Genomic DNA, 24,670 nt, shown 5'->3' on the forward strand with positions numbered 1-24,670 from the left:
ATTGGGCAGTGAGGCTTTCCTCTCCCTTTTTCCCCAAATCCCTGGAGTCTGTTCTCTTTCCATTCCAGCTGCCCTTCCCTGTCTGATCTCCCCCCGCACCTCTATTCTAAATTCAGACAACGGCCCGCATGTGGGTTTGCTGCCTGCCCTTTCTGGCTTCACTTAGTTCATCAGCCTCCTGAGGGGTATTCCCTAAATGGGAAGCTGTCACTTCACTCCCCTGCTAAAGCCCCTTAGTGCTCCCTGACCTGTCCCTTCAAACATGTCTGCAGTTTCCCTGACATCCGCAGCCTGGCACCAGTCTTCCACCCTCTGCCCACCCCTACCTCCTGACACCTTGCTGTGCTGTACCCCCAAGTCACCTACCTGAACCCAGCCACCAGGTGCCATCAGAATTTCTGGCCCCCCACCACGTGCCCTGCCTGCATCAGGAGGCAGGGAACAAGGGAAACAGAGCCAAGCCCACCTTCCCTTCCAGTGGCCTGACTTCAGCCACAGGACCCCAGTGACCAGGCAGTGAAAGTGGAAGGCTTGAACACCTGACTCAGACATGGACAAAGAGGAGCATCAACATTCACGATTAATCCTGAAATGGCCAGCTCACCTCTCGCTCAGGCATTGGGCTCTGCTGGATGACCTCTCACTTTATTAAGGAGGAAAGGGATTCTGGAAGGTCTCCTTCCTTTGAGGGATGATGGCGGGGGTAGCAACCCCCTCCTTGTTCCCTGAACTGAAAGAGATATGAGGAAGTGTGGGTGGGTCCTACTGGGGTTTCATTAGTAAAAGGGGAATGTGGAGATCAAAGGGGGCCAGTGCATCATTTTTTTTGGGTCATCATCTGTCTGGTGTCCAGGCTTGGCACTGCCCCTGAACAGGAGGGAGGCTGAGCAGCCAGAGGAGTCCAACAGGAGATGACCCAGAGAGTGCTGGCCCTGTGAGGTGGAAGGAGGACCCTGTGTGACCCAATGGAGGGGAAGGCGAGGTGCTGTCGACTCACTGTAGAGGCTCCCGAGAGGCCAGGCCTGCCTGAAAGGGTGTGGTGAAGATATTACGGTTTCCCCTGAGCACCCTGGCCCAGGGGCTTGAGAGGGATGAGCGCCCCCACCCAGAAACCGGGCCATCCTCTCTATGGTGCTGTCTGCTGGGCTGCGAAGGGCCTGGGGCAGTGGAAGGATGGCTGGAGGGTCTCTGAGCCCCCTCCTACTCGGAGATGCAGAAAGTCTGGAACTCAGTGAGTCACCGCTGGCTCCGGTGTGCTGACTGATGACGCCGTCTTCCGGTGTGCCTGGCGCATTGGCTCACCGGAGGAGGACGCGGCTGCTCTTGTCAGTTCCAGCTCCGGGGTCAGTCGCTGGGCTTTTGGGGCCCGAGGAAGGCAGGTCCTCCACAGTCTGGAAGCGGGAGTGGACTCCCCCCTGTCCAGGTATCTGTCATACATCCATTCCTGCTGGGCCAGACTCCAGGACTCTCCACTATGTGACCTTGGAATTGTTTCCCCCTTTGGCCTCAGTTTCCCCACCAGAAACTCAGTACCCTGGGACCTTTCAAGTCCATCTTAGTTCTGAAATGCTGTGTGTGTAACTCTTCTTAGGGAGGGTGCTTCAGATATAGAAATGTGGGCAGGGGGTAGCAGAGGGCTTGACCAGTCCTCAAGCTCACTCCCTCCCTCCCTCAAGTGAGAGGGATCTTGTATGGGATGCCGGTGGGCTCTGAGCTGACTTTCCTCTTGCCAGTAAGAGGGAGTGCATACCCTTTGCAACCTGGCCGCTTGTATCCACATCCCAGCTTGCCACGTACTTGCTCTGTGACCTCGGGGAAGTTGCTTAGACTCTCTGTGCCTTAGTCATCTCACCTCTAGAATGAGGTTAATGCTAGCAACTACCACATAGATTTTTGGGCAAGTGAAATGAGTTAGTGCATATTTATTGTCTGGAAGCATGCTTGGTACATACTTCGTGTTTAACGAATGTTATTCCTTAGCAAATAGAGGTACAGCAGACCTGACATTCTCATTCTGAACGTGACACATGGCTGTGGGGGTGGAAGTGACAGCAAGATAAGGAAAAAAACTGAACACAAAGTGGCAAGATAATAATAGTTAACACATGTGGAGCCCTTAGGGGAGCCAGGCTCTATAGCTTGCTTACATGTGGTGATAGATATTAACTGTAGTTAACACTGTTAATAAAACTGTATGTAATTACTTAGAGAAATTGGTTGATGCTGTACAGTAGTATCTACGAGATCAATATGGCTATTGTTCCATTTTACAGATAATCAAATTGAGGCACAGAAGAGTTTGACTCACCCAAGTCCTATGGCTAAAACTGTTGCAAATGGGTCCCCCAAATCTATTGTACCAAATGCCAGGATGTAGGGTTAAATTGTCTCCAGTGCAGCTGCAGAAGCCAGTGGCCCAGAGAGAGCACTGGGGAATACTGGTGACCAGTATTTGAGGCACTTGTGTGGCTGGGCTGGATGAATCCAAGTCCATCCTCAGGGAGTGAGGAAGCCAACCTTGGCTGCAGGGGCCAGGCATGAGAGGGTCACTGGAGCTTGGGAAGTCCAGAGGAGGGAGACATCTGGGTTGGGGAGCAGCTGACAAGCCTAGCAGACCCAGAGACCACATCTCAGAGGGCGGGCCTGGGACAGAAGAGTCCTGGGTGTGACCCCGCAGAGCAAGGAGCACCAGGTGTGAAGTAGGGGGACGGTAAACTCAAGAGTGGTGCAGGGTAGCCTTGAGGCAGGGGCAGGTGTGGACCAGAGTGCCAGGAGGGGCTGAGGACATTACCACCCTGGGGAGGTCTCCAGCTGAGGGGAGGAGCAGAAAGGTTAAGGCTGGGACCTCCAGGTTCGCTCTCCACCTGTTTTGCTGTGAATGTGTGTCCAGCCAGGCAGGGGATGGACTGCAGTGGGGAGAGCAGCAGGAATAAACACCCTGGTCAAGTTGCAGAAGAGGCCCATGTTGAGAGTTCCCCCCCCCCACAAGTCACTGTGATGGGGGCACATATGTTCCTGGTTCATATCATTGCCGAAGAGCAGCCTGGTGACAAAGCTGGGGTGGTGGGGTTGGGGGCCCCTGTTTAATCCTCTGTGGCTGTGATTGGGGAGCCTGTTCTGCTGGGAGCAGCAGGGGTGAGTATCCTGCAAGTGTGGGGGCATGTGTGTGTGTGTGTGAGAGAGAGAGAGAGAGAGCGAGCAAGTGCTGTCGTGAGCACATGTGTATGTTTTTGTGTGTGCCCACCCACACTCACATCTGAATCTGCCTTGGCAGAATGCGTGTGCTGGTTTGCATGTCAAGGATCTGGTAAATATGCCTTAATATCTGCATTGCTGAGTGGTTGCATCTACTCTGTGTGTTGCTGTGTTCTGCGAGGGTGCGTCTGTGAAGGAGTGTGTGTGTGGCATTGTCTGTCCATCCCTGAAGGAATCTCCATCTTTGTGTGTTGTGCACGTGGTGTTTGCATTGATGGCTGCAGGAGGGTGCACTGGGGATTCATGTCTCTCTTTCTCCCTATGGGGATCACTTGTCACGATGCTCTTCTCTGTAGACCTGTTTCTGTGTATTTGTGTGTGTGTGTGTGTGTATGTGTGTGTGTGTGTGTGTGTGTGTGTGAGAGAGAGAGAGAGAGAGAGAGAGAGAGAGAGAACAAGAACATGAGAGAGGACATCAGCAATCAGCCAACCCTCAAAACAGTCACACTCACCCTCCTTTTCCAGTGCTAATTACTTAGTCTCTAGAGCAACCAAAGGTGGAAGCTGGAAGCCCTAACTTTTCCTCAACTCTCTTGTTTCTAGTAAAGGTTACAGCAGGTTTTATAGTCCCGTCTCCACAGGAGAACACCTGGAAAGCTCTAAACAACACCAAGGCCAGAGGACTTCCCTCTCAATTGAATGGGGGTAGTTTTCTGAAGCTCCTCGGTAGTTCTTTCGGTAGCTCAGGTTGAGTGCTGGCTATGGGGTCGGAGCACATGTTGGGGCGGGGTCAGGGTCCTGGGAGTAGAAGCAACAAGTTGTCATTTGTGGGAGCCCTGTCTTGAAGGGGTAGTGTTACTGCTATCTCAGGGTGTCCCTGAGCCTGCCAGGCCTCCTTCCTCTAGGAGGTTTGCTTGGTGCCCCAGGGCAAAATCTCTCACTAGAGACAGAAATAGTGACTGGCTAAGGTGTCTTCTGGTGGCTCCTAGCTGGGAGTGCAGGGAAGACCCTGTCTCCCCAGGAAGGAGCCCTGGTTATGTCTACCTGGCAACACAGGTGGACTAACCCACGCATCTATATCCCCCCTCAGATTCTTGTTTGGATTCACTGGCCGGGAGGCAGGCCAAAGAGGAAGCTAAAGTGAGGAGTCATCTTCGTGTCAGCTAAGAAAGCTGAGACACCCAGAGGCAAAGGGTCTAGACTGGGACTGGATTCTGGGATCAGAACCCGGGCCCAGGTTGTGGCTGTCGGCACCTCTGCCAGAAGGACTGAGGGAGGCGCTGGAGCAACGCAGCACTGACTTGGGTGGAGTGTCCCTGACTTCAGACCCTACCAGCCTTTTACGGGAGGTTGTCCTAGTGTCAGCCTCAGATCTTGGAGACTTTCTGCACTGCCGTTGCTTCTCCAAGGCCTCTGCTGACAGAGAGGTGGCCTCCAGCTTCCATGAAGGGCAGCGGGCCAGGCCTTCTCTGTGCCTGCTGGTGGACAGGTCAGGAGTGTCAGCTTTTTGCAGACAGGACCTTGGGATCCTTTGCAAATGGTGAAGGTAACCCAGCTTTGGGGGGACTGCCAGTGTCTGTTCATCCCTGAGGCAGCCTGTGGCCACCAGAGGTGCAAAGACTCTGGGAGAGGCTCTAGAGGCTGAAGGCTGAGGGGTGTAGCAGATGTGTTGGGTGCTTCCCCAGTCTGCCAAGTTCTTCCTAAGACCCACAGGGAAGAGACTGGCCAGGCCCACACTGAATTTCTCAGAGCATCTCTTGGGGATACCCAAGACCTTACTCAGCATCTGAGTCTGTCCTGAGCAGGCATAGCAGCAGGTGGGTAAGATGGGCCCCTTTTGATTGTGCCTACTTGAAGCTGCTTTCCTTTCTGTTTTTGGGGGTGCTTGCTTTTGGCCAGCTCAAGCTTTGAGAGGCAAAAAGAGATGGAGTATGGTATATGGGTAGTCAGAAAGCAGGGGGACACAGAAGACCTGGGGTCACAGCAGCTCTGTCCATGGGCATGGGTGTGCAAGGACTAATAGTTGCCGTGCAAGCCCCCATGGGCCTCCTGAACTGGGCACCTGTGGGTTAGTGGTGATCCTGACATGGGTTTATGTAATCGTTTCAATAATGGTGGTAATAATATCATTTTAAAATTTCTGTGTGGTGTTTCACTGTATGGCTATGCTGGGGCCTATTAGCAGTGCCTTCTTGATGGATGCTTTGCTGCCCCATTTTTTGCTGTTGATGCTATTTTAAATGACGTTGCTGCAGTGAATATCCTTGCATATCCTTCTTTCTATACAAGTGCAAATTTTTCTCTAGGATAGCTACCCAGATGCAGAATTGCTGGGTTGGAGGGAATTTGTGTTAATGATCGATTTTAGAAGCAGGCTGACTCTTCCCCCATAGAACTGTGCCAGGGCTCCCACAGCCTCCTCACTGGACTCCCTGTAACCTGTCTGGTCCCCACAGCCCTCCAGGGCCTAATCTTTTGGAGCTCCTGCAGCTCTGGGACCCCAGCATGCCTTTCCGCAGTGACTTTGTTTTATATGTGGCGGCGTGAAAGGCTTTATCCTGGAGGCCAAGTAGGCTGAGGCAAGATGAAAGGAATCTATGTTTGTGAGGGGCCTGGACTCTGCAGCTGGAACAAAGCTGCCCTCTGTGCTGAGTGTGTCGGATAGAAGTGCACGGCGCTCTCGCTTGCAGCCTGGAGCCAGGTAGATCTGCCACGGATGAGGAGGCTTGGTCCCTGAGTTCACTCAGTGATCTGGGGTCTTTTTGGAGTGCTGCTCCTTACCCCTCAATGCTGGCTGGTCCAGCATTTGGGGAGAGCAGAGTGGAGAGCACCCGGTGCTCTCCAGATCAGTGGAGAAGAACACCTACCCTTAGAGTGAGGCCATGTCCTCTCTAGGGTAAGTATGTGCCAGCTAAAACTGCCACCATGGGGGAGACTTGAGGAGGCTATTATCTGCTACCGAGGAGAACGCCTTGAGTCAGCCTGCTTCTCACTGTGCTCCCAGTGCCTTGCACTGAGTTGGTGCTCAGATGTCTATAGAATAAATAATAGAGAACAACGTACATAGGCAGATGAAGGCATAGAGGGAGGTGAGCGCCTCTCTGGGCCCCACAGTAATTGCCTTTCCTTTCTCTCTAGCCTGTGCACACCTTGGGGCTGACCGGAGGCTGCTCTGAGTGGGAGGAGCGGTGCTGGCCTCCCTCCAGGCCAACGCACCATGGCCAGCGTTGTGCGGGTCTCCTTGACTGCTCTCCTCCTGCTGCCTGTGGTAAGGGCCCCGGACCCACCCCTCTATGACTAGCTCCAGGCTCACTTGAAATTTTATATGTACTTTGTGTGTGTATATAAATGACAGAGTAATTCAGACACCTAATAAAGTGTTATATACGTGTGTTTTGGATAATATTACTATAAACGTGGTAAGAGACCCAGGAAAGGGAGGGAGTCTCTCCAAGGCCTCACAATGTATTGAGAAAAGCCCTCTTGGTATCTGTGACAAAGTGGATATCAGAGCTGGCTCCTGCTGGCCCTGAAATCTGTCACTATCCTCTTCCTGCTTCTGCCTCCGCCCCAGGACCCTGCTCCTTGGGCTTAGCTAGTGCTGCTTAGAATGAACCTCTTGTTGTCCCCTCCTGTCATCTCTGTCACCTGCAGGCTACCGCCATGCATTCTGACTGCCTCTTCAAGAAGGAGCAGGCTGTGTGCCTGCAGAAGATCCAGAGGGCGAATGACCTGCTGGGCTTGAATGACTCCTCCCCAGGTGAGTGAGTGGCAGGGCAGCAGGGCATCCCCAGCGCTTTCAGCTCAGGTTTCCGCACTGCTGTGCCAACCTCTGTCGAGAGAGAGATGGAGGTGTCTTTCCTTGTAGAGAGAGATGTCATCCTTGTAGAGAGAGATGGGGGTGTCTTTCAGGAAGCTCTTGGATATGCTCTGGGCAGTATTCTGTGGCTACCTTATTTAGACTGACCTGCCCTGGATGCCTCATTCTAGAAGGACTGTTCCAGAGGTCAGGATATGACCACCTTCACTCGCATGGGCTGAGATGGAGCTGAGGCCTGGGCTGAACAGCAGCTGTCAGAGGGCTCCTTAGCAGACAGCCTGGTGGCTGCAGGGACACAGCTGTCGCTAGTGACCGAGCTGGCGAGCACCTGGTCAGCACAGAGCAGATGTGGGGTCATTTCCCATCTCTTCTGCTTATTCCTTTGAAGCCAGAAAACAAAACAGCAGCAGGAACCCCATGCCTATAGCCTGTGGGTGCTTCTCCTGGGGCTGCACTTAGCTTTGGGAGGGACTTTTTTGTGCTGGGAGGGACTGTGTGCTGCAGGGCACTTAGCAGCCTTCTCTCTCCCCAGTGTTGCCCATAAAACTCTCCAGGCCCAATGACAACCAGAAACTCCCGTGCAGCATTTCCAAATGTGCCAAGGGAGTGGCATGCCCCTGACTGAAAACCAGTACTCCTTTGTAAGCCCTCTGCTTGCCAGTCCCTGGTTGTGCAGGTGGCAAACTGAGGTCCATAGGGTAAAGGCCCAGTTGGGCCAGGGGAGGTTCTGCATGGGAAGTTGGGGATTTGGGGTGGGGGTATCCCTCAAGGCTTCATCAGACTCAGTCATTGGAAAGTGGGACTCTGCCCAGGCCAGAGGGATCCACTTTTCCCTCTGGATCCTCCCCATTTACTAGAAGCTCTTCTGAGTACCATCTGTTTAAATACTTGATTAATCTGCAGCCCAGTTAAATATAATGGTCCCTCTGGGTCCAGCTCCCCGTCCAGTCAGTGAGCATAAACTGGTAATGGAGCTGCTCTCAGCAGAACTGGCCTTTCCCTGTAGCCGAGCTCTTGCTCAGCCCTAATTAGAGGCTGAAAGTGGATTCTAGGCCCCACCAGCTAGGGAAACTGAGCAAGGGGGCCAGATAGGCCCACGGTTGGAGGAAATCGGAAAGAATATTTAACCCAAGCACCTTGTCTAAGGGATGGGAAAATGGGACATGAGGACAGTGACTTTTAGACCGTGGGGTGGGGGGAATGCAGGTTGACAGGGGTCTGGAACCCAGGTGTCCCTCCTCCCAGCCCAGGACCAATGATCCTGCATCACAGTGGCACATGCATTTGGGATTGAGCTCTGGGAAGCACCCAGGAGAGAAGAATAGAGATGGGAGGTGGGGTCCAGCTGGTGCTGTGGGAATTCAGTGGAGGGAGCAAGTACCTCCTGCTGGCCAGAGTGAGTGTAGGAGGTGGGTCACGGAGGGCTTCAAAGAGAGAGGGGTATTCAGGCTGGGTGTCAGGAGGGCGGGGTGTAAAGCTGTCTCCTGGAGGCCTGGGAAAGGCTTTCCTCTAACCTTGAGGGCCTGGAGCAGAGAGGAGAGACCACGCCCTCCCTCCCAAACTCTGCCTGAGGAAAGGTCATCCTCTCCCTGTTCCAGCATTGAGTTAGAGGATCGGGCACTATAGGACAGAGCAGAGTCAAAAGACGACCTTCAGATGGAAGAGAAGAGGAGATGTGGCCCCAACTGGACCACACCTTCATGGCCCTTTCCTACTCTGGGGTGCAGAATCTCCTCTATTAAAAGGAACAGGGTGGGGGTGGGTGGGGGGTTATGCTAATAGCTTACGTGGATCTACCTTGTGTCAGGCACTCAGAACAGTTCCTTGGTAATGTCTTCTTGTTCAGTGTTATTTTGTTATAATGTTGATGAGAAAAAAGAGAGGCCTGGCATGGACGCTATCTGTGCGTGGGCACATCCTCCTGTCTGGGTTTCCTCCAGGGCCTCCAGAGTCCTGCACATTCCAGAGATGTGCGCAGCTGGCTTCTCGGCATGTCTCCCATGTCCCAGTCCGAGCAAGTACGGGCGTGCATGTGAGAGCACTCTGAGGTCGAAGGGTGTCTTGTCCAAGGGGGTTCCCACTCCTGTCCTGGCATCAGGATAGGCTCCCAGCTGCCTGCCCACCCTGAGCTGGAATAAGCAGGTTGGAAAATGAATGAATGAATATGCAAAAGTGTTTCGGGTCTTTATTTAGAAGTTTGGTGATGTTTTTCTGACCGGAAATTCTCCGTAGGAACTTAACTCTTGTCTCTCTCAGCCTGTGGTAAAATTGGCTTCCTTCTGTGTTTTTCACTTCAAGTCAGTTCCCAAGAAGCAATGGACGGTGTGAAGTGACGACTTACTGTCCTGTGGGGCTTGACCCTCCCACTCCAGCAACCTAGGGGGAGGGCTGTTACCCCCCTATTTTATAGTTGAGGAAACTGAGGCACATGGAAGTTAGATTCCTTGTTTAAAGACAGCCTGATAGGAAGCAGAGGTGGAACTAGTATTTGGTTGGTCTGTGGGCCCAACCACAGGAAGATGCTGCCTCAACAGAATGATAGTGCTGAGCCCTGGCCCCAGCCGCGATTGCTGTTTAACTCCCTTTTCCTTGGAATGCAAGAAGACAAACCCGCCAAACAAGGGGGAAATTGCAAGAAATAGGGGAAAGACAAACTTGTTAATGCTTATCTTAGAGACCAGTCATTTGTAGCTGCATCAGCCCTGCTGTGTGGACTTGTGATGGGACTGAATTCATTTTCTAGTCTGCAAAATGGAGAGCAAAATGAACATCTACCACACAGGATTGTTTCATTAAATGACAAAATCTGAGGGAAGTGCTAAGGATGGTGAGTGGCATTTGCTTAGTACTCAGCAAAGACATTGACATTGCAGTTATTTAGAGTTGTCATCCAACACATATTTGGATGTGCAGAGATTACTCTAGGAAATAAGTCCGTACCATTTGGAACAATCTGGAAAGGCTTTCTAGAAGAGCAGAAGTTGGATTGAGGACCAGATCTGAGCTTCAAAGGGCAGATGTAAAGTCATGAGAAGGTGGCAGAGAAAGTTCCAGAAGAGGCAGAAAGTGTGGTGGGCAGGGTCTTCAGTTGCTGGCACTTAAATATCAGGGACCAGGTTCTGAATCTTTATATATATATATATATACACACACACACACACACACACACACACACACACACACAAATATCATACAGTTTAACTCACTTAAAACTCATCAGCCTACAGCCAGGTGGAGTTGCTCCTTCCATTTTATAGGTGCGGCTGTGGAGACTCAGAGGTGAGTTGCTAGCTGTTACTTTGTAAATCACACAGTCAGAAAGGGTGAGCCAGCATGTGCATCCCAGGGTTTCAGAGTCCTTGTTCTTAATCACTGCACTGCTTTGGGGCTGAGATGAAGAGTTAGGTGACATCCCAACCCTCAGCTTTCCCCCTGTAGGAAGCACAAGGTCACAGGGCAGAGAAAGTTGAAATGGTTGGAGGCTGGAGGGCCACTAGGAGAGGAGGGCCTTCAGTGTGCCCTTAGTGCAGGCCAAGAAAAGGCAAAGGGGTGTTTAGATATCTAAGGGCAAGATAAGGAGTGGTCTCAGCTGTTGGGGACCTGTCTCCCAGGCTCTAGCTCCAGTGCAGTGGAAGGAAAGAAGGCAGAGTCGGGGAGACCAAGGAGTGTCCATCCATCTCACTTCAGACCTGTGGCCAGTAGGCACTTGTCACTGCAAGCTGACTTGGGGCAACCCTTCTCAAAAGGTCTTCAGAGCAGGTGGCCTTTGATATAGAACCGGTGCTAAAGGTCTGGGATTGTTGACCCTGCTTCAGCTTCCAGGGAGATGCACCTGAGCCGCAGACCAGCTCCTTGGTCCATCCTTGGTTGCCATTCCAGCAGATTTGGGCTTCTTGTCTTTAGCTTAAACATGCTTATGAAATATGCCATCTACCTCAAGACATTGCACAGCACATTAGAACCATGGAGAATTTAAAATGCTAATGCCCAGGCCCTGCCCATGCCAACATGACAGCTTTTGGTTGAGGGGATTGTTGATGGTATGTTAAAGCTTCCAGATGATTCTGAAGTGCATCCAAATTGGGGGACCACTGGTTTGGCCAGAGAAGAGCATCCATCAGAATGGACGCTTATGCCATCTGGGGACAGAGAGCAGTCCCCAGGGCACAAGTACCAGAGGCTGACAACCCACTCCCAACCATGAATTCCATTTGAGTGTGATGAATAATTAGCAGTTGTGCTTTATGTTGTCAGTCTGTGCCAGTGGTGAATTGAGAGGGGCCAGCCCTCCTGCAGCACCCTGTCTGTGTCTCCCCTGGCCTTTCTGCCCCTAACCATATGCACTTTGCATGGAAGCACTGTCAAAGGTCAGCCAATGCCACTGAAACACACTTGAAAATGAAAAAAAGACTCCAGTATGTTCCAATGCCCGTGAGCAGGAGCTCACAGGCAGCCTTTCATATCCATATACATACATAGAAAGAGAGATCTTTTAAATCCAATAAAGCAATGCATTGGGATGGGGACACTGATCTATTAGAGGTGAGGTGTGTGCCTGGCACTGGTCATGTTGGGGGCCTGTGGGAGACTCCCAAGAAACCCCCTGCATCCCCTCAAATCTTTGAGACTCTGATCCTGGACATCCACACCAAAGAGAATGTAGGATGGAAATGAATATAGTGACCTTTAGAGTGGAAGCCAAAGGACAGAGACTTGCTGACTGGGGGCGGCACTAAAGCTCAGCAGGCTTCTGGGGTTTGGTGAGGGAGGCCGCTCTGGAGGGAGTAAGCAAGGCTTCTGACTGGGCAGTGTTGTCTGAAATATCTTGGCGCATTTATGGAGGAGAGGGGGAGGTCTGGAGATAGATTCGGTGGTTGTGTTTCTCGTTTCAAACCCCTGAATGCTGAGCAGGACTTGAGACAACACTGAGTCCAGTTATGTCTTGTGACGCACGAGAGGGGTGGCCAGGGGTGGCCGTCACTGGCCGAATCACACGGAGGACTAGAGCCAGCTCTGGGACAAGAACCAGGTCTGCCCTCCCAGCCAGAGAGTGCTCTTTGAGCTTGCAGGGCTCTTGTGCTCAGAAGAGAGAGGAAAGGACTTCTGTGCGTGGGAATTGGCGTCCCGGCTCTTGAGCGTGTCCAGGCCCACACAGGTGCCAGCAGGCAGTGCTGGCCACTTTGTTCTCTCTGCGCGGTCCAGGCGGCCTGCTGCCCAGGGTAAACCAGCAGCACTTCATCTTTTTCCATTGGCCTGAAGGCCTCCCCTGCATTTAAGCAGGCTGGGCAGATGTGGTCCTCCTTGGGGGTCCCCCAGGCTCTGGAGAGGAGGGAAGAGGGAGGCCTGCCACCACCTTGGCAGGCACAGGAGGAAAAAGGCTTGGAGGGAAGACAAGAAAGCCTGCTCATTGTTATTCTGATCCGGCCTTTGAGGCCTGTTCAGGGTGCAGAGTGCCTCGTCCCAGACCCCACCTCCACCCTCACCAGAAGAGGAGAGGCCTGGAGGAGGGGGAACCAGTGCAAGGCTGGGCCCAGGCTCCCTTGGAGCCAGATCAGCTTCTTGTTTGTGCCTCCCAGCTGCCTGGAGACGAAACAGGCACCCGGCATGGGGGAGGGGCGGGGTCTGCAGGAAACCTTTGCTCTGAGGAACTCCCTCCTCAGGTTCCATTTGTGTTTAAACCTGTTTTCCTTTAGCTTGGGAGTTCTTAAATGTGGAACTGCATCTGTACCTTCCGGAAGCCTTGCTAAGGCCCAGATAGTTGGGTCTGGTCCTTGAGATTCTGACTTGGTGGATCCGGGTGAGGCTGGAGCAGCTACATGGCTGGCAAGTTCCCAGTAATGTTCCTGGTCTGGGGTCCACACTTTGAGAGCCACTGACTTCCAGAGGGGAGGGCTGTCATTTTAGTCCTTCCGCCATCCTCCAGCATTGAGCTTGCAACTGGTCCTCATTTTATGGATCAGAAACATTGGCTGTAAAGTACATTTCAGCTTTTAAAGTACATTTCAGGAAATTGAATCATTTTTTTCAATCACTGAATTGCATGATAGAATGAGGGGCTTGTTCTAACAATACCCACACATCCTTAGGCGGCTTCCCAAAGGGAGGACTTGCCTTTGTCTGGATCCCTTTGGTGCCCTGGTTGCACGGGTTTTGAACACTGTGTAGAACTGGACAAAATCATCACCATGACAACCTGAGATTTGCTCCTTATTTCCTTCCAGTCCAGGCTAATAGCTCTTGTGTTCTTTCTCCATTCAACCTCCCCAAGTGGACTTTTTCCCTCCTGCTGTCACAAGGCACTGCCTCTCTTGACTGCTTTGTATGTAATGTCTTGTGGGAGCAGCCCCCAGAGTGCATACTGCATTCTTTTACCAAGCATTACCGCCCCGCCCCCCCCCCCCCTGAATTCCTCTGACCTGGTTGCATAGAGGAGCCAATGTGACAGACTAAGACAGGAGGGCTTAGTGTAAGATTGGGGTGCAACAGGAGAGGTGAATAGGAGATTTGGGGTATCAAAGTAGAGGGACTTCCCAAGGAATAAGATTGGTCCTGGTTTTCAGTCATCTCTGCAAGAAGAAGAGGAGGCGAACTGCTTCAAACTTCTAATAGCATCTGATGCTCTTGACCTTTTCCTTGCAGTTTGCCTTCCCAGCTGCATTCTCACTAACCTCTCTGGCTTTCTTATCTTTCTGGCCACCCTACCTCAGTCTTCTTTGCCAGCTCCTATGTGAATGTCGACATTCCCTCCTTCTATTAGGGCCAGGCCCTCTTCTCATCTCTTTCTCCTTCATCTTTGCTCTCTTAACCAGAAAACCAATCTGGGTCCATGACCCTGAATAGCATCCCTGTGCTGACCACTCCCTGTTCTCTTCTCCAAATCTGACTTCTCTGGACTCCAGACTTTTATCTAACTGCCTATTTGACATGTAGCTCTACTTGACTCTCCAAGCACTATCTCAAAGTAACCATATCCCAAACTAAACTCTTGAGTTTAGTTGCTTAAACTTGCCTGATTCACCTAGTCCTCTCCAATGTGGAAAATGGCTCATCTTGCCAGCCATCCAGAGGTGTAAGCCAGAAACCCGGGTGCTGTCCTTCATACCCTCTCTTTTTCACTACATTGATCAGGGTAGCCTAGATGAGCTGCAGTACACCTCAGAACCTTAGCACAATAACTTTTTTGTTCACATGTATCACAGATCAGTGTGGTCAGCAAAGGTGGCAGATGAGATTCGACTCTGTAAAGTCACACAGGGATCCAGTCTCCTTCCGTCATGGAACATGGCCATTCTCAACATGTGACCTCCAAGGATGCTGCAGGAAGAGAGAGAAAGGATGTGGAATGTTGTAGAGACTGTTGTCACTTCCATCCACTTGCCATTGGCAATAACTCAGTCCTATAAGACTGAGGATTACCAACGGCACTTGGTACATTCGCTGGCCCTGTCCATCAGTCTGTCACTGAGCCCTGTTATCTTACCTTCAGACTCTCCTATAGAGAGCTAACTCCTTTACATCTTAGCTGCCAAGGGTCCAAATCTAGCCCCTCCAACCTTCCCTGGACTACTGCCATGTCCTTACAGACATGTCCTATTCTGCTTTTCTACTCTTGAAATATAGTAACTTCCCACTCAGCCAAATCAAATCTCGTGAGACCTTGTTATAAAACCCATCTGTGGAAGGCAGACTAATACCCTCTTCCCAACGATGCCCACATTCCAACCCCAAAGCCAAGAAAGACCCTTTGCCCTCTGAGGTAGCATATTCACAATTTGGAGGGTGAAGCTGAAAGTTCCAACCCTCTAATCCCAAGGTTCCTCTGGCAACCAGCCCCCACCTTCCAATAGTCACCTCATTAGCATAAACTCAGGTGGGGTTGACAGGTGCTTGTGAATAGCAAAAGACACTCCTTCCGCTCCATCACTGGAAATTCCAGGCATCAGGAAGAAAATGAAACGTGTTTCTTACTATGTTACAATATCGTGTCCCCTAAATTCAGATACTGGCATTTGGACCCTAGTATTATTATGTCTAATTCTAAGCTGTCCACCTGCCTTGGGGTGCAGGAATAGTTCCTAGGACCTTTAGCCTCTGGAGGAGATCCAGGCTGAGGCATAAGGAGCATGAGGGGGGCCGTCCAGTGTATGTCTGTGCTGGGCCATGTGGTGGGGTTGAATGGGTTTGGCAGATGCCCCTTGGGAAGTTTTTGTCTTGGCAGTGGGGGTCAAGGAAGCCCACCCCAGGGTCCCCAACATCCATTCCCAGCCTGTCTTTTGGGTACTAGAGGATCCCAAATGAATCTCTGTTTCAGGTCACTCTGTGTTGGGAGTATCCTCAGAGATACCCAGCCCTCATGTGCACATAGGGAAACTGAGTCAGTGTGTGAGGGGGGCTGTGGGTGGAGGTGAAGACTTGCCAGGGTTCTGCAGTCCTGCAGTCCTTGGCAAGAGACTAGAACACAAGTCTTGTGGCTGCTGTGTAGGTGCTGAGGGACACTCTGCCCTTTCCCTCCCACTACTCTCAAATGCAAGCTTCCCAAATTGTATTCTGCACCCTGTAGCCCTGGGCCTGATGCGCCTGGCACATGGCAGATACGCAGTAAATAGCTGTTAAGAGAATGAGTCATTGGCTCTGCTTTCTTTCCTTTCACCTCCAACCTGGAAGCCCCTCTCTCTGTGTGCCATCATGCCGGAGCCCTGCACCCACCCTGCCTTCAGCCCTCGTGACTGCTCACTCTTTTTAAAGTGCTGTGACCCCAGGATTGTCAGCTGGCAGTAGCAGCTGGTTGTGCCAGGGCTTAATGTTCCCCATTAAGGGAGCATCTGTTGGCTGGGGCTCTCAGGGCATGGACCAGACACAGCCACGCTCTACAGCCGTTCCATGGTCAACACGGCCTGTGGCGGAGACGTGCCCCTGGGTGTCTTTCAGGACATGATGTCATAACCAGCATGTGCTGGCTGGACATCCTGCTGTGGTGGATGGACAAGAATCATCAATAACTGGCCTGTTGCAGTACGACGTGGGATCCAGTTCCCCTCAATTGGGCCCAGTGTCCTAGGCCTGTTGTCCTATGAGCTTTCTGTAGTGTTCCCTCCTCCCACGCCTCATCATTCTGGGAGCAGAACGCTGTAGGCCAATTCCAGAAGAACCAGGTCTGAATTCCAAGAGACAGCATTTTCTGCCTTGGAAGCTGTGGGCACCTACTGGGTCTATACAGCTCCCGAACATTAGTCATGGACCCAAACAGTCTGTGAGCATATGAGGCCTACCCAGTCTCCCTTCCCTGCCTAGCTCCTGCCCAGGCCTCCCCCGCCTTGTCAGCTGCCCTTCAATGACCTTTCTTCATCCCTGCTGGGTTCTGTCTTATCTCCCCACCTGGGCATCTCTCAGGGAATGAGTCCCAGGACACCTGATTGAAAGGATGAGATGAGTGATGGCAACAATGGCCAGCTGCCCTGGCGAGGTGGTGCTCTTCTGGAAGCTTCACATGTACGACTTTATTCATCCTCACAGCTGCCCCCCAAGGTGGGGCCCTGTCGAACGGCCACTGCTGGCTCTCCCTCACTGGCAGAGAAAGCTTCTCCAAAGTGCAGGTTTATATTGCTCAACAGGATGTGGGCCCTCTCCAGAAACTGAGCTCTGCTCTTGGAAACGGCACACTTCTGCCTCCCTCCCCCGCCTTCGCTCCGCCTTCCCTCACCGCATGCGCTTCTTTTGCCCACTCTGTAAATACGAGGGTCCTGGGGTTTCCCTTCTCACTTTGTGTTCTTCTCACTTAGCGCTCTCTCCCTGGGCGAACTCCTATCCCACGGCCTCAGTGTGAAGAGCAAGGCTGGGCTTTAGAGATCATGTTAAGGGGTCAAGGGTGATGGGATCGCTGATGGTTGTGGGCTGTAACCCCCCTGGCCAGAGAACTTTTGAAAAGATAGAGGTCACAGCTGTATGGGGTTGAGGGAGAAGGCCTCAGGGAGGCTGCTGTCACCATGGTCCTGGTGAAAGGGAGCTAACCCTTAACTAGGCGGGGTGAGGGGATGGAGACAAACTTCCACAGCTAATTGGAGGTCAAGCCAGCAGGACATGGTGAGCGATTGGAAATGGAACATGAAGGAGGAGGAGCCAAAACTGGGGTTGAGACAGGAAACCAGATTTTAGTGGAAGATGCTGAGTTGAGTTTTGGACATGCTGCTGCATGTGTTTGGATTGTCTTTGGCCCTCAAGACAGGGGTGTCCAGCTGGCAACTGGCCTTGGGAGGCAGCCCTCGAGTGCAGGAGACGGGATGTGGAGTTGTCCATGTATAGTTCTGTCCTGTGAGCCGGGTGACCCTGCCCAAGGTGAGTGGGACAGGAGGCCAAGGGCAGCAGTTGCCAGCACACTCCAGATGAGTGTAGCCTGGTGGCTGGTGGCCCAGGCACGAGGCATTTCAGTGGAGGCGGGGACAGTCAGATGAAGGAGAGAAGCATGAAGGAGAGGAGAGGAGGTAGGGATCAGGAATGCAGAGAACTTCACGTAGAGCCTGGCAGTGGCCCAGAAAGAGAGTACATGACAGAAAGAGGGGTCACAGTGGTCTCTGTGTTTCCAAGTCCCCAAATCTGGTGGGCAGGCTTGCCATCTTCCTTGCAGTGGCTCGTGGCCAATGAGTCACCAATCTTGAGGCTTCTTCTAGGCTTGTCCTTGCTCTTTCATCCCTCAGCATTCCCTCGATGTGGGGTGGGGCCACAGGAGTGACTTCTGCTGTGGTCTCTGCCTCCCTCCATCTTTTTGAGCTCAGCATCCCTTTATGAGTCTAGGCTTTGACCATGCAGTCCTCTGCCCAGATGACTTTCCTCTTGTTCCATCTGGTCAATATGTGCTCTTCCAGCGCCATGTCATCACAGCTCCAGTATGCTATGACTTGAAAGGCCACTAGGGACCCTGGAGCATCACCCCAAGGCTAGACAGTTCCTGCACCCATTCTCCTAAGAGGAAATGACCAGTGAGGAGATGGATATGACGCAGACCCCACGGTATTGGTAGAGGCTGGGAGGACAGGAGGAGCTAGTGCAGGGTCATGTGGGCGGGGTGTGACAGAGACCTCAGGCTCTCATTCTTAGGGATTCCACCCTGACTGGCTGCTGGTCTGCTACCCTTTCTCCAAAACCCTGCCGGACTGTGGGAGGGCAGGATCCTGTGGGGCTGTGAAAAATCAGATGATGTCTTCCTTCCCACCGCAGGGGGTCCTGAAAGTTGCAGCTCCTCTTTGAGAGTAAGACTTGCCTTCCCTCCCCTTAAACTACTCCCCCTGCAAGGACCTGACTCTAATGCACTTGTGTGTGTGCGTGTGTGTGCACGTGTGTGCTTGCATTTGTGTATGTATGCACATGTGCATGTGTGGGCATGCGTGTGTGTGTATATGTGGGACCAGGGCCCTGCTTACAATGGCTTTTCCCCCACAGGCTGCCCTGGAATGTGGGACAACATCACGTGTTGGAAGCCTGCCCAAGTGGGTGAGATGGTCCTCGTCAGCTGCCCAGACATCTTCCAAATCTTCAATCCGGACCAAGGTGTGTCTCCCTGATGCTCCGCCTCCTGGTCCTCTTCAGACCACGTTTGGTCTAGTCTGCACGCCACACTCAGGCCCCAGGCACCCAGCACGCAGAGCCCCCTGCAGGCAGATGTTTCCTGCTGCAGCCTTCGTGTGCTGGTGGAGGCTGAAACCTAAACTCCTGTGCACTCGGGACAAAAGCACCCCTTGGACAAGGCTCCCAGGTCCACGTGGAGATGTGCATTGTGGGCGGAGCAAGACTGTGCTCTCAAATGTGGACTTGATCACTTACCCAGATGGAGACCTTGGACAAGGCAGTTCCTCCTTCTCTGCCCACTTCCCTAGTCTGGCAATGGGAGTGTGAAGTGGCCACTGTGGGCGCCACGGGCAATGACGCTTGTGGAAGTCACTTTGCACAGAACCGGGTCTATTTTACTGTTTGATGGTGTTAGTTGATGCTATTACCATTGTTACTCACAGAGATGCTCAGAGGCCTGGACACACACACACACATACACACACACACGTGTGCGTGCATGCTTATGCACATGACACGCTCACAGGCAGCTAGACCCCAGACATTGCCCATGTTCACACTCTCCCAACCATTTAGATTTGGGCACAGCGCCCCAGACCAGTGCACTGGAGCACAGCACACTGTGTTCAGCAAAGCAAATTCTTGGTCCTTGCAGCCCTCAGGCAGCTGTGAGGGTTCAGGATAGGAAAAGCTGGGGTCCTACCCCCTCTACTCTGCGGAGACCCTGGGCTGCCTGTGGAGAGGCCGCTGGAGCCATGGAGTGTGGTGGCACCCACCTTGCAAGTGGTCACTTGTGGGGTCAGATAAGCTCAGTTTGGGGGCATGTCTGTGTTTGAGGTCTCAGGCACCATTGAAGTGATGTACAGATATTCAGAGGCCCCAGACTGATTTGGGGATCCTCAGGTGGACAGTGGCTGAGCTTTGTGACTCCAGATGTGGAGAGGAGGGGCAGGGAAGAGGGCATTGTGCTGCCTTGAGAGGCTTTCACTACCGCATCTCCATGAGCGGGCTTGAGAGGAAGGGGTGTCTGTGGAGCTCTCCTGTGGGCGGGAATCTGGTGGGCATTCCAAAATAGTTCCCATCTTTTGACTGAGGCCTTGTGGACCCAGAAAAGTTTTGCATGGGCCAGTCTACACTGACCCTCGGAGAAGCCTAGAACCAGACCCTGGCCCTCCCCCACTTTCCCTCTCTGCCCCCCTCCCCACCCCTTTCCCTGATACCCACTTGGGTATCAGGGGAAGCAGGGCACCATGGCAGGGCTGGCCAGCAGGGGACAGTAGGGCTGTGCTGGAGGTCAATGGTGTACTGTGAACCACTCCCTGACTACTGAGCCCGAGTTGGACTCTTGGTTGCAGAAGCATGGAGGCTGGGGGTCCCTGCAGGGCAGAGGGGTTCGAGTCACGGTGTGACTGTGCACAGGTCCCTGTGGCCTGGACTCAGCTTCCTCCTTCACCTGCTTAAGTCTTCTGAAGATGCCCTTCTAGAAGTGGGAAGTTTCCAGGCTTTGCTCTACTTTTGGGTTCCTGCCTGCCTCTGTACCAGTCCTGTTTGTGAGGGGCAGAAGGCAAATTCCCTTTCAAATCTGAAACCCAGACTTTGACTCTGCTCTGGAGGGGAGGCGCTGGCAGGATGTGGCAGGGGAGATAGTGGGGTGATGTTGGAGTCCCAGGTCTCCAGTTTGGCTCCCACCCCAAGAGCAGAGCAAACAGTGGCTATGATGTGGCCCACCTCATCTCTCTGGTGAGGCTGGGGCAAGTGCCAGTTCAGGAGGAGAACGGCAGTTAATGGCCTCCACTTGACAACTCCTAGGGGGTATGACCCAGAGCAGGACAGGAAGTGAATTTGGGAGGAGACAGATGGGGAAGTTGCTGAAGTGAGAGGTACATGGTAAATGGTGTGTGACAGGCAGCTGGTGAGTCAGCCCTACCTCTAATTCATCCTCTTAGAAACCAACTTCATCACTTCCTCCATTACCTACTCCTTTCTGTCATTTATTTAAGGTTTATTGAACATCTACTGTGGGTCAGGTACCATGGCAAGATTGGATCTTTTCAACTGCAACAAAAAGACAAAATGAATAGCAATAAAATAAGATTTTCTTAAGATAAACTTTGCTTCAGACGCCATCCCTCCCTCTGGCAATTGTACAATAAACGTGTTATTCACATTGGATTCTTAATGGTTCATTAAGACAGGAACTTTTAGCATCTCTATTCACACAGCTAGATTAGTGAGACTTGCCTTAAATACTTAGAAAGTTGAGAATGACATTTCACATTGTATTTCTTGGTTTTCAGGTGTTATGTTTATTGTAATAGCTGTGCTTTGCAGACGGTTGGGCATGCAGACACACTGATCTCTCCTCTTCTCAGATGCCTCTGCTCACTTCTCTTTAACTGTGTCCGATGAAGGTGGAAGAATCTGGTGGCCCACAGACTTCTGGGCCCCCCAGCACAGAATATGTCCATTTTGGGAGTGGGGAGGGGGAGGAGGAGGGAGTAATCAGCAGGGTCTAGTGAAAGCAAACCCCAACTTCAGCCCCCTTGCTCACCTCTGCTTTCTCTCTCTCTCTTTCAGTCTGGGAGACCGGAACCCTCGGTAAGTAGAACCCTGTTAATGACAGACTGCTGATCCTTTGTTTATCTGGCCAACCAGTGGGAGCCCAGCTCTGATTGCTGTGTTGAGTGAGGGTAGAATGGGAGACTCATCAGGGACCATGTTTTTTCTCTCTCCTTCTTAACCACCTGGAGGGAAGGGGAGGGAGAACACACAGGAAGATGGAAGAACAGCCCTTGGTGATCATGTTTGGGACAATCTAATTTATCTCTGGAGGGATGTATTTAGATATATGCAGACCTAAACATGTACTGAGCCCACATAGATAAGTAGACATTTCCAATGACCAAGAAGTTGGAATATACACCAAGTGCAAAAGCAGAAGAGACCTAATTGTGGCAGCCTGGAGACATAAAAATAATGAGGAAGTCAGGGCAGGCTTCCTGGAGGAGGTGGCATGTCCATTGGACCTTGAAAACAGGACTTTGAGAAGTAAAGGGGAAATGGGAGTTTATTGCTCATGGGATTCAGCATAGGAAAAGGGTGCAAATGAGAATAAAGGGTAGGGAGAGAGAGAGAAAACGCATGAGGATGAAGTCTTTGGAGTTCTGAGTTCCTTTGATGAGAGTGGTTTGGGGACTGCAATGAGAATTGAGCATCAAAGAAACACACACCCAGGACCCTTGTCATCATTTTCCATTCCCTTCACTTTCTCTTCTACCCTGGAAACCCTCCTATCTTCCTGACAATGGCCCATTGCCATATCCTGTGATCCAGGAGGAGAATTGAGTCATTGGCCATCACTAACATAACAGATATACAAAGCAAATGAGATTGGCCTTAGAAGATCCAGTGCGCCAGAAAATGTGTAAGGTGCTGCCCCTTAGCTGAGATGGGGTCCCTGTCCTCTAGCCTAGGGGCAGTCTTAGCCTTCCAGGGTGGAGCGTGAACAGTGGATGGCCCTGGAAAGCTGATAACTGGATGTTCCGACTCATTCCCGCATTCTTTGTTTTGCAGGAGATTTTGATGATTTCATTGAAAGTAATTCCTTGGCCCTTTCAGGTAAGGGACAACTGGGGTAGAGGGTGGACTGGCTGGAGGGAGGCATTTATGGATATGGGAGCTTTGTGGCCATTTTTGAAAGTCACAGATCTCCTAAAGCCTTGTCCTGGACTCCAGGCTGGGTGAGATGGACGTGTGATGTTTTGAACTCTGACATGTATAGTGTTCTCAAATTTTAATTATGATCATAGTAGCCCAGTTGGATTGTTAAAGCCCAATAGGTCCCTGGGCCCAACCGCAGAGTCTCTGATTCCATAAACCTGCAATGGGGCCTGAGAACGTGCATTTCTAGCCAGTCTCCCAGGTAATGCTGATGTGCTTGCAACCACTTTGAGAACCACCTCCCTAAGATTCTGTGTTGCTGGGGCAGAGAAACCCAGTGAAATAGGCACAGCCAGTGTGGAGTTTTGACAATCTGCAAAGCTCTCCATCTTCCGGAGATTGCAGTGAGAACAATAGAATGGCAAATTCAGAAAATAGATCTGAACAAAAGGGGTTTATACTTTTCTCAGCCCACACTGTTTTATGGAAAAGAAAAGGAAAGGAGGAAAATAAGAGAAAGGAAATGGCCTCTACCTCTACGACACTTTTTAAGAAATTGTTTTTCAGAGCAGCTCCCTCTCCTTTTCCTACCACTCTGATGTAGGCAAAGCAGAGAAATGAGGCCCGGGAAGGGGAAGAAACTTGGCCACAGCCAGGATCCCCTAGAGTGTGCGTACTTTGGAAAGCAGTGTTCAGAGGGACTTGGAAGGAGCAGCCTGTGATGGCTTTGCCAGAAGAAGGAACAGTTTGTTGGGACGGAGGAGCTCCTCTCTCCGTGGGTCTGCCAGATGCCTTCCTTGTCCTGTGTCGTGGGACGCAGAATTCAGAAGAGACAGAGACCAGCCTCCCCGTCTGGCAGAGAGCTCTCTTATGCAGGGTCGCCCTCCCTCTGCTGCTTCCCACAGCCCAGCAGGCACAATTCTGACTCCCTCGGATAACAAGAATGGGCCTTAGATCTTTCAGCCCAACGGGCGAGGACACAAGGTTGGAAAAGTGGAGGAGGAATTGACCCTCTTAGCTTCCACCTTCACCTCCTTCCTGAGGTGTCCTTGGCCACAGAAGGGATATTTTTCTAGCAATATGGGTGCTGGAGCCCCTTTTCTGCAGATGTCTCTTGTTTTATGCAATTTCCTGGTCCCTGGATCCTATGAAGGGAAGTCCCTGCTTATGTGCCCTGATACACCAGGTGAACCCCAGGGTGTTGTTCTGGGAACAGGGATCCCTCTGGGACCACACTCAGGACCTGGCCTGGAGCCAGATGGGATTGTGGCCTTCTCCCCTCCTCCGGATTTGCGAAGCTCACCCCTGTCATTTGTGGGATTAGGAGGAGGCTGAGGAAGCAGTCAGTAAATACTCCAATAGCCCGAGGCGGGGTGAAAAGCAGCCTGGCCTCCACTCTGCAGCCAGCAAATGACTCCCGCCTCCCCGTGTTCCACAAAATTGCCTTTAAAGTTCATCAAACGAAAATTAAAGTCCATTAGTGACAGGAAATAGACCTCCAAACCTGGAAAGGCGAAATTTTTTTTTTTAAAAAGTCCTAAATATATGTTTTAATAAGATCTAGTGCTACGTTAATGGAGGTCTGGTCCTTGTTAATTAAGCAGGCCTTGTGTCCCCGTGGTGCTGGCTGTTGCAGCTGCTTGGAGGCCCAGAGCTCCGAGTGAAAGCAGCACCTAGAGTGTGTTTCTTGAGGTGTGAAGGGAACTCCTGCCTTGCCATCACCTGAGGGGTGAGGGGATTCCTGAATGGAGAATCTCTGTGTGAGGTGATGGGCTACGTGTACCTCATCAGTAGGGCAGAGCAAGGAGGTCAAGATGCCACCCATTTTGAGTTTAGTCCTCTGGCAGGTGGGTGCGTGGGTGGGTGGGAGACAGAATCTGCATTTGTGGCCGCAGGTACTCTGTATACACGGAAGTCTGACCAGTGCTGACTTGGGCCTACAGAAGGGGCTGAGGCCTCCACATATGACTGCTCCGGAAGGAGAGGTGTAGGGGAGTTGGATTCAGCCCATTCAGGGGCCTTACCCTTAGTTAAGACATGAGCTTGTGCCCTGTGCTCCCCACTTCCACCCCCAGTCTTAGTAAATGCTGAACTTGAGGTCATAGCAATCACTGTTTTCCCTCAGACTGTGGGGAATTTCTTGAATCTTCAGTTGCTGTGTTTCCCAGATGGACATATGGGACTCCTTCTAGGAATTCCCACTTAAGAAGTATTTTTGAATAAGAAATTCAGGGCCCCTGAATCATTCCCATGCCTCACTGAGTTTTCATTTTCACTGCAGACAGGAGGGTGGTGAGCCGGAACTGCACGGAATATGGTTGGTCGGAGCCATTCCCTCATTACTTTGATGCTTGTGGGTTTGAGGAATATGAGTCGGAGCCAGGGGACCAGGTGAGGGTCTGCCCTACCCCTGGAGGCATTGAGGGCCAGGCTGTG

General features: G+C 51.9%; 1 protein-coding gene across 8 annotated transcripts in view; it reads left to right on the top strand.

The window, feature by feature from the left end:
- Positions 1–24,670, top strand: part of ADCYAP1R1 (ADCYAP receptor type I) — a 53,350-nt gene that overhangs the window by 3,808 nt on the left and 24,872 nt on the right. For 7 of the 8 annotated variants that reach the window (XM_037509852.2, XM_037509863.2, XM_037509870.2 and 4 more), the window contains 6 exons: positions 6,334–6,463; positions 6,850–6,955; positions 18,449–18,556; positions 21,152–21,172; positions 22,148–22,192; positions 24,516–24,625. In XM_037509852.2, the coding sequence (XP_037365749.1) occupies positions 6,413–6,463; positions 6,850–6,955; positions 18,449–18,556; positions 21,152–21,172; positions 22,148–22,192; positions 24,516–24,625 (441 nt within the window). In that variant the 5' untranslated portion in view covers positions 6,334–6,412. Of the gene's footprint in view, positions 1–4,506; positions 6,464–6,849; positions 6,956–18,448; positions 18,557–21,151; positions 21,173–22,147; positions 22,193–24,515; positions 24,626–24,670 lie in introns of those variants that run through there. The other variant, XM_037509858.2, reaches the window with a different exon arrangement.

This window comes from Talpa occidentalis, unplaced genomic scaffold, assembly GCF_014898055.3.
Source record: "Talpa occidentalis isolate TD23 unplaced genomic scaffold, MPIMG_talOcc4v2.1, whole genome shotgun sequence".
Classification (NCBI taxonomy): Eukaryota; Metazoa; Chordata; class Mammalia; order Eulipotyphla; family Talpidae; genus Talpa; species Talpa occidentalis.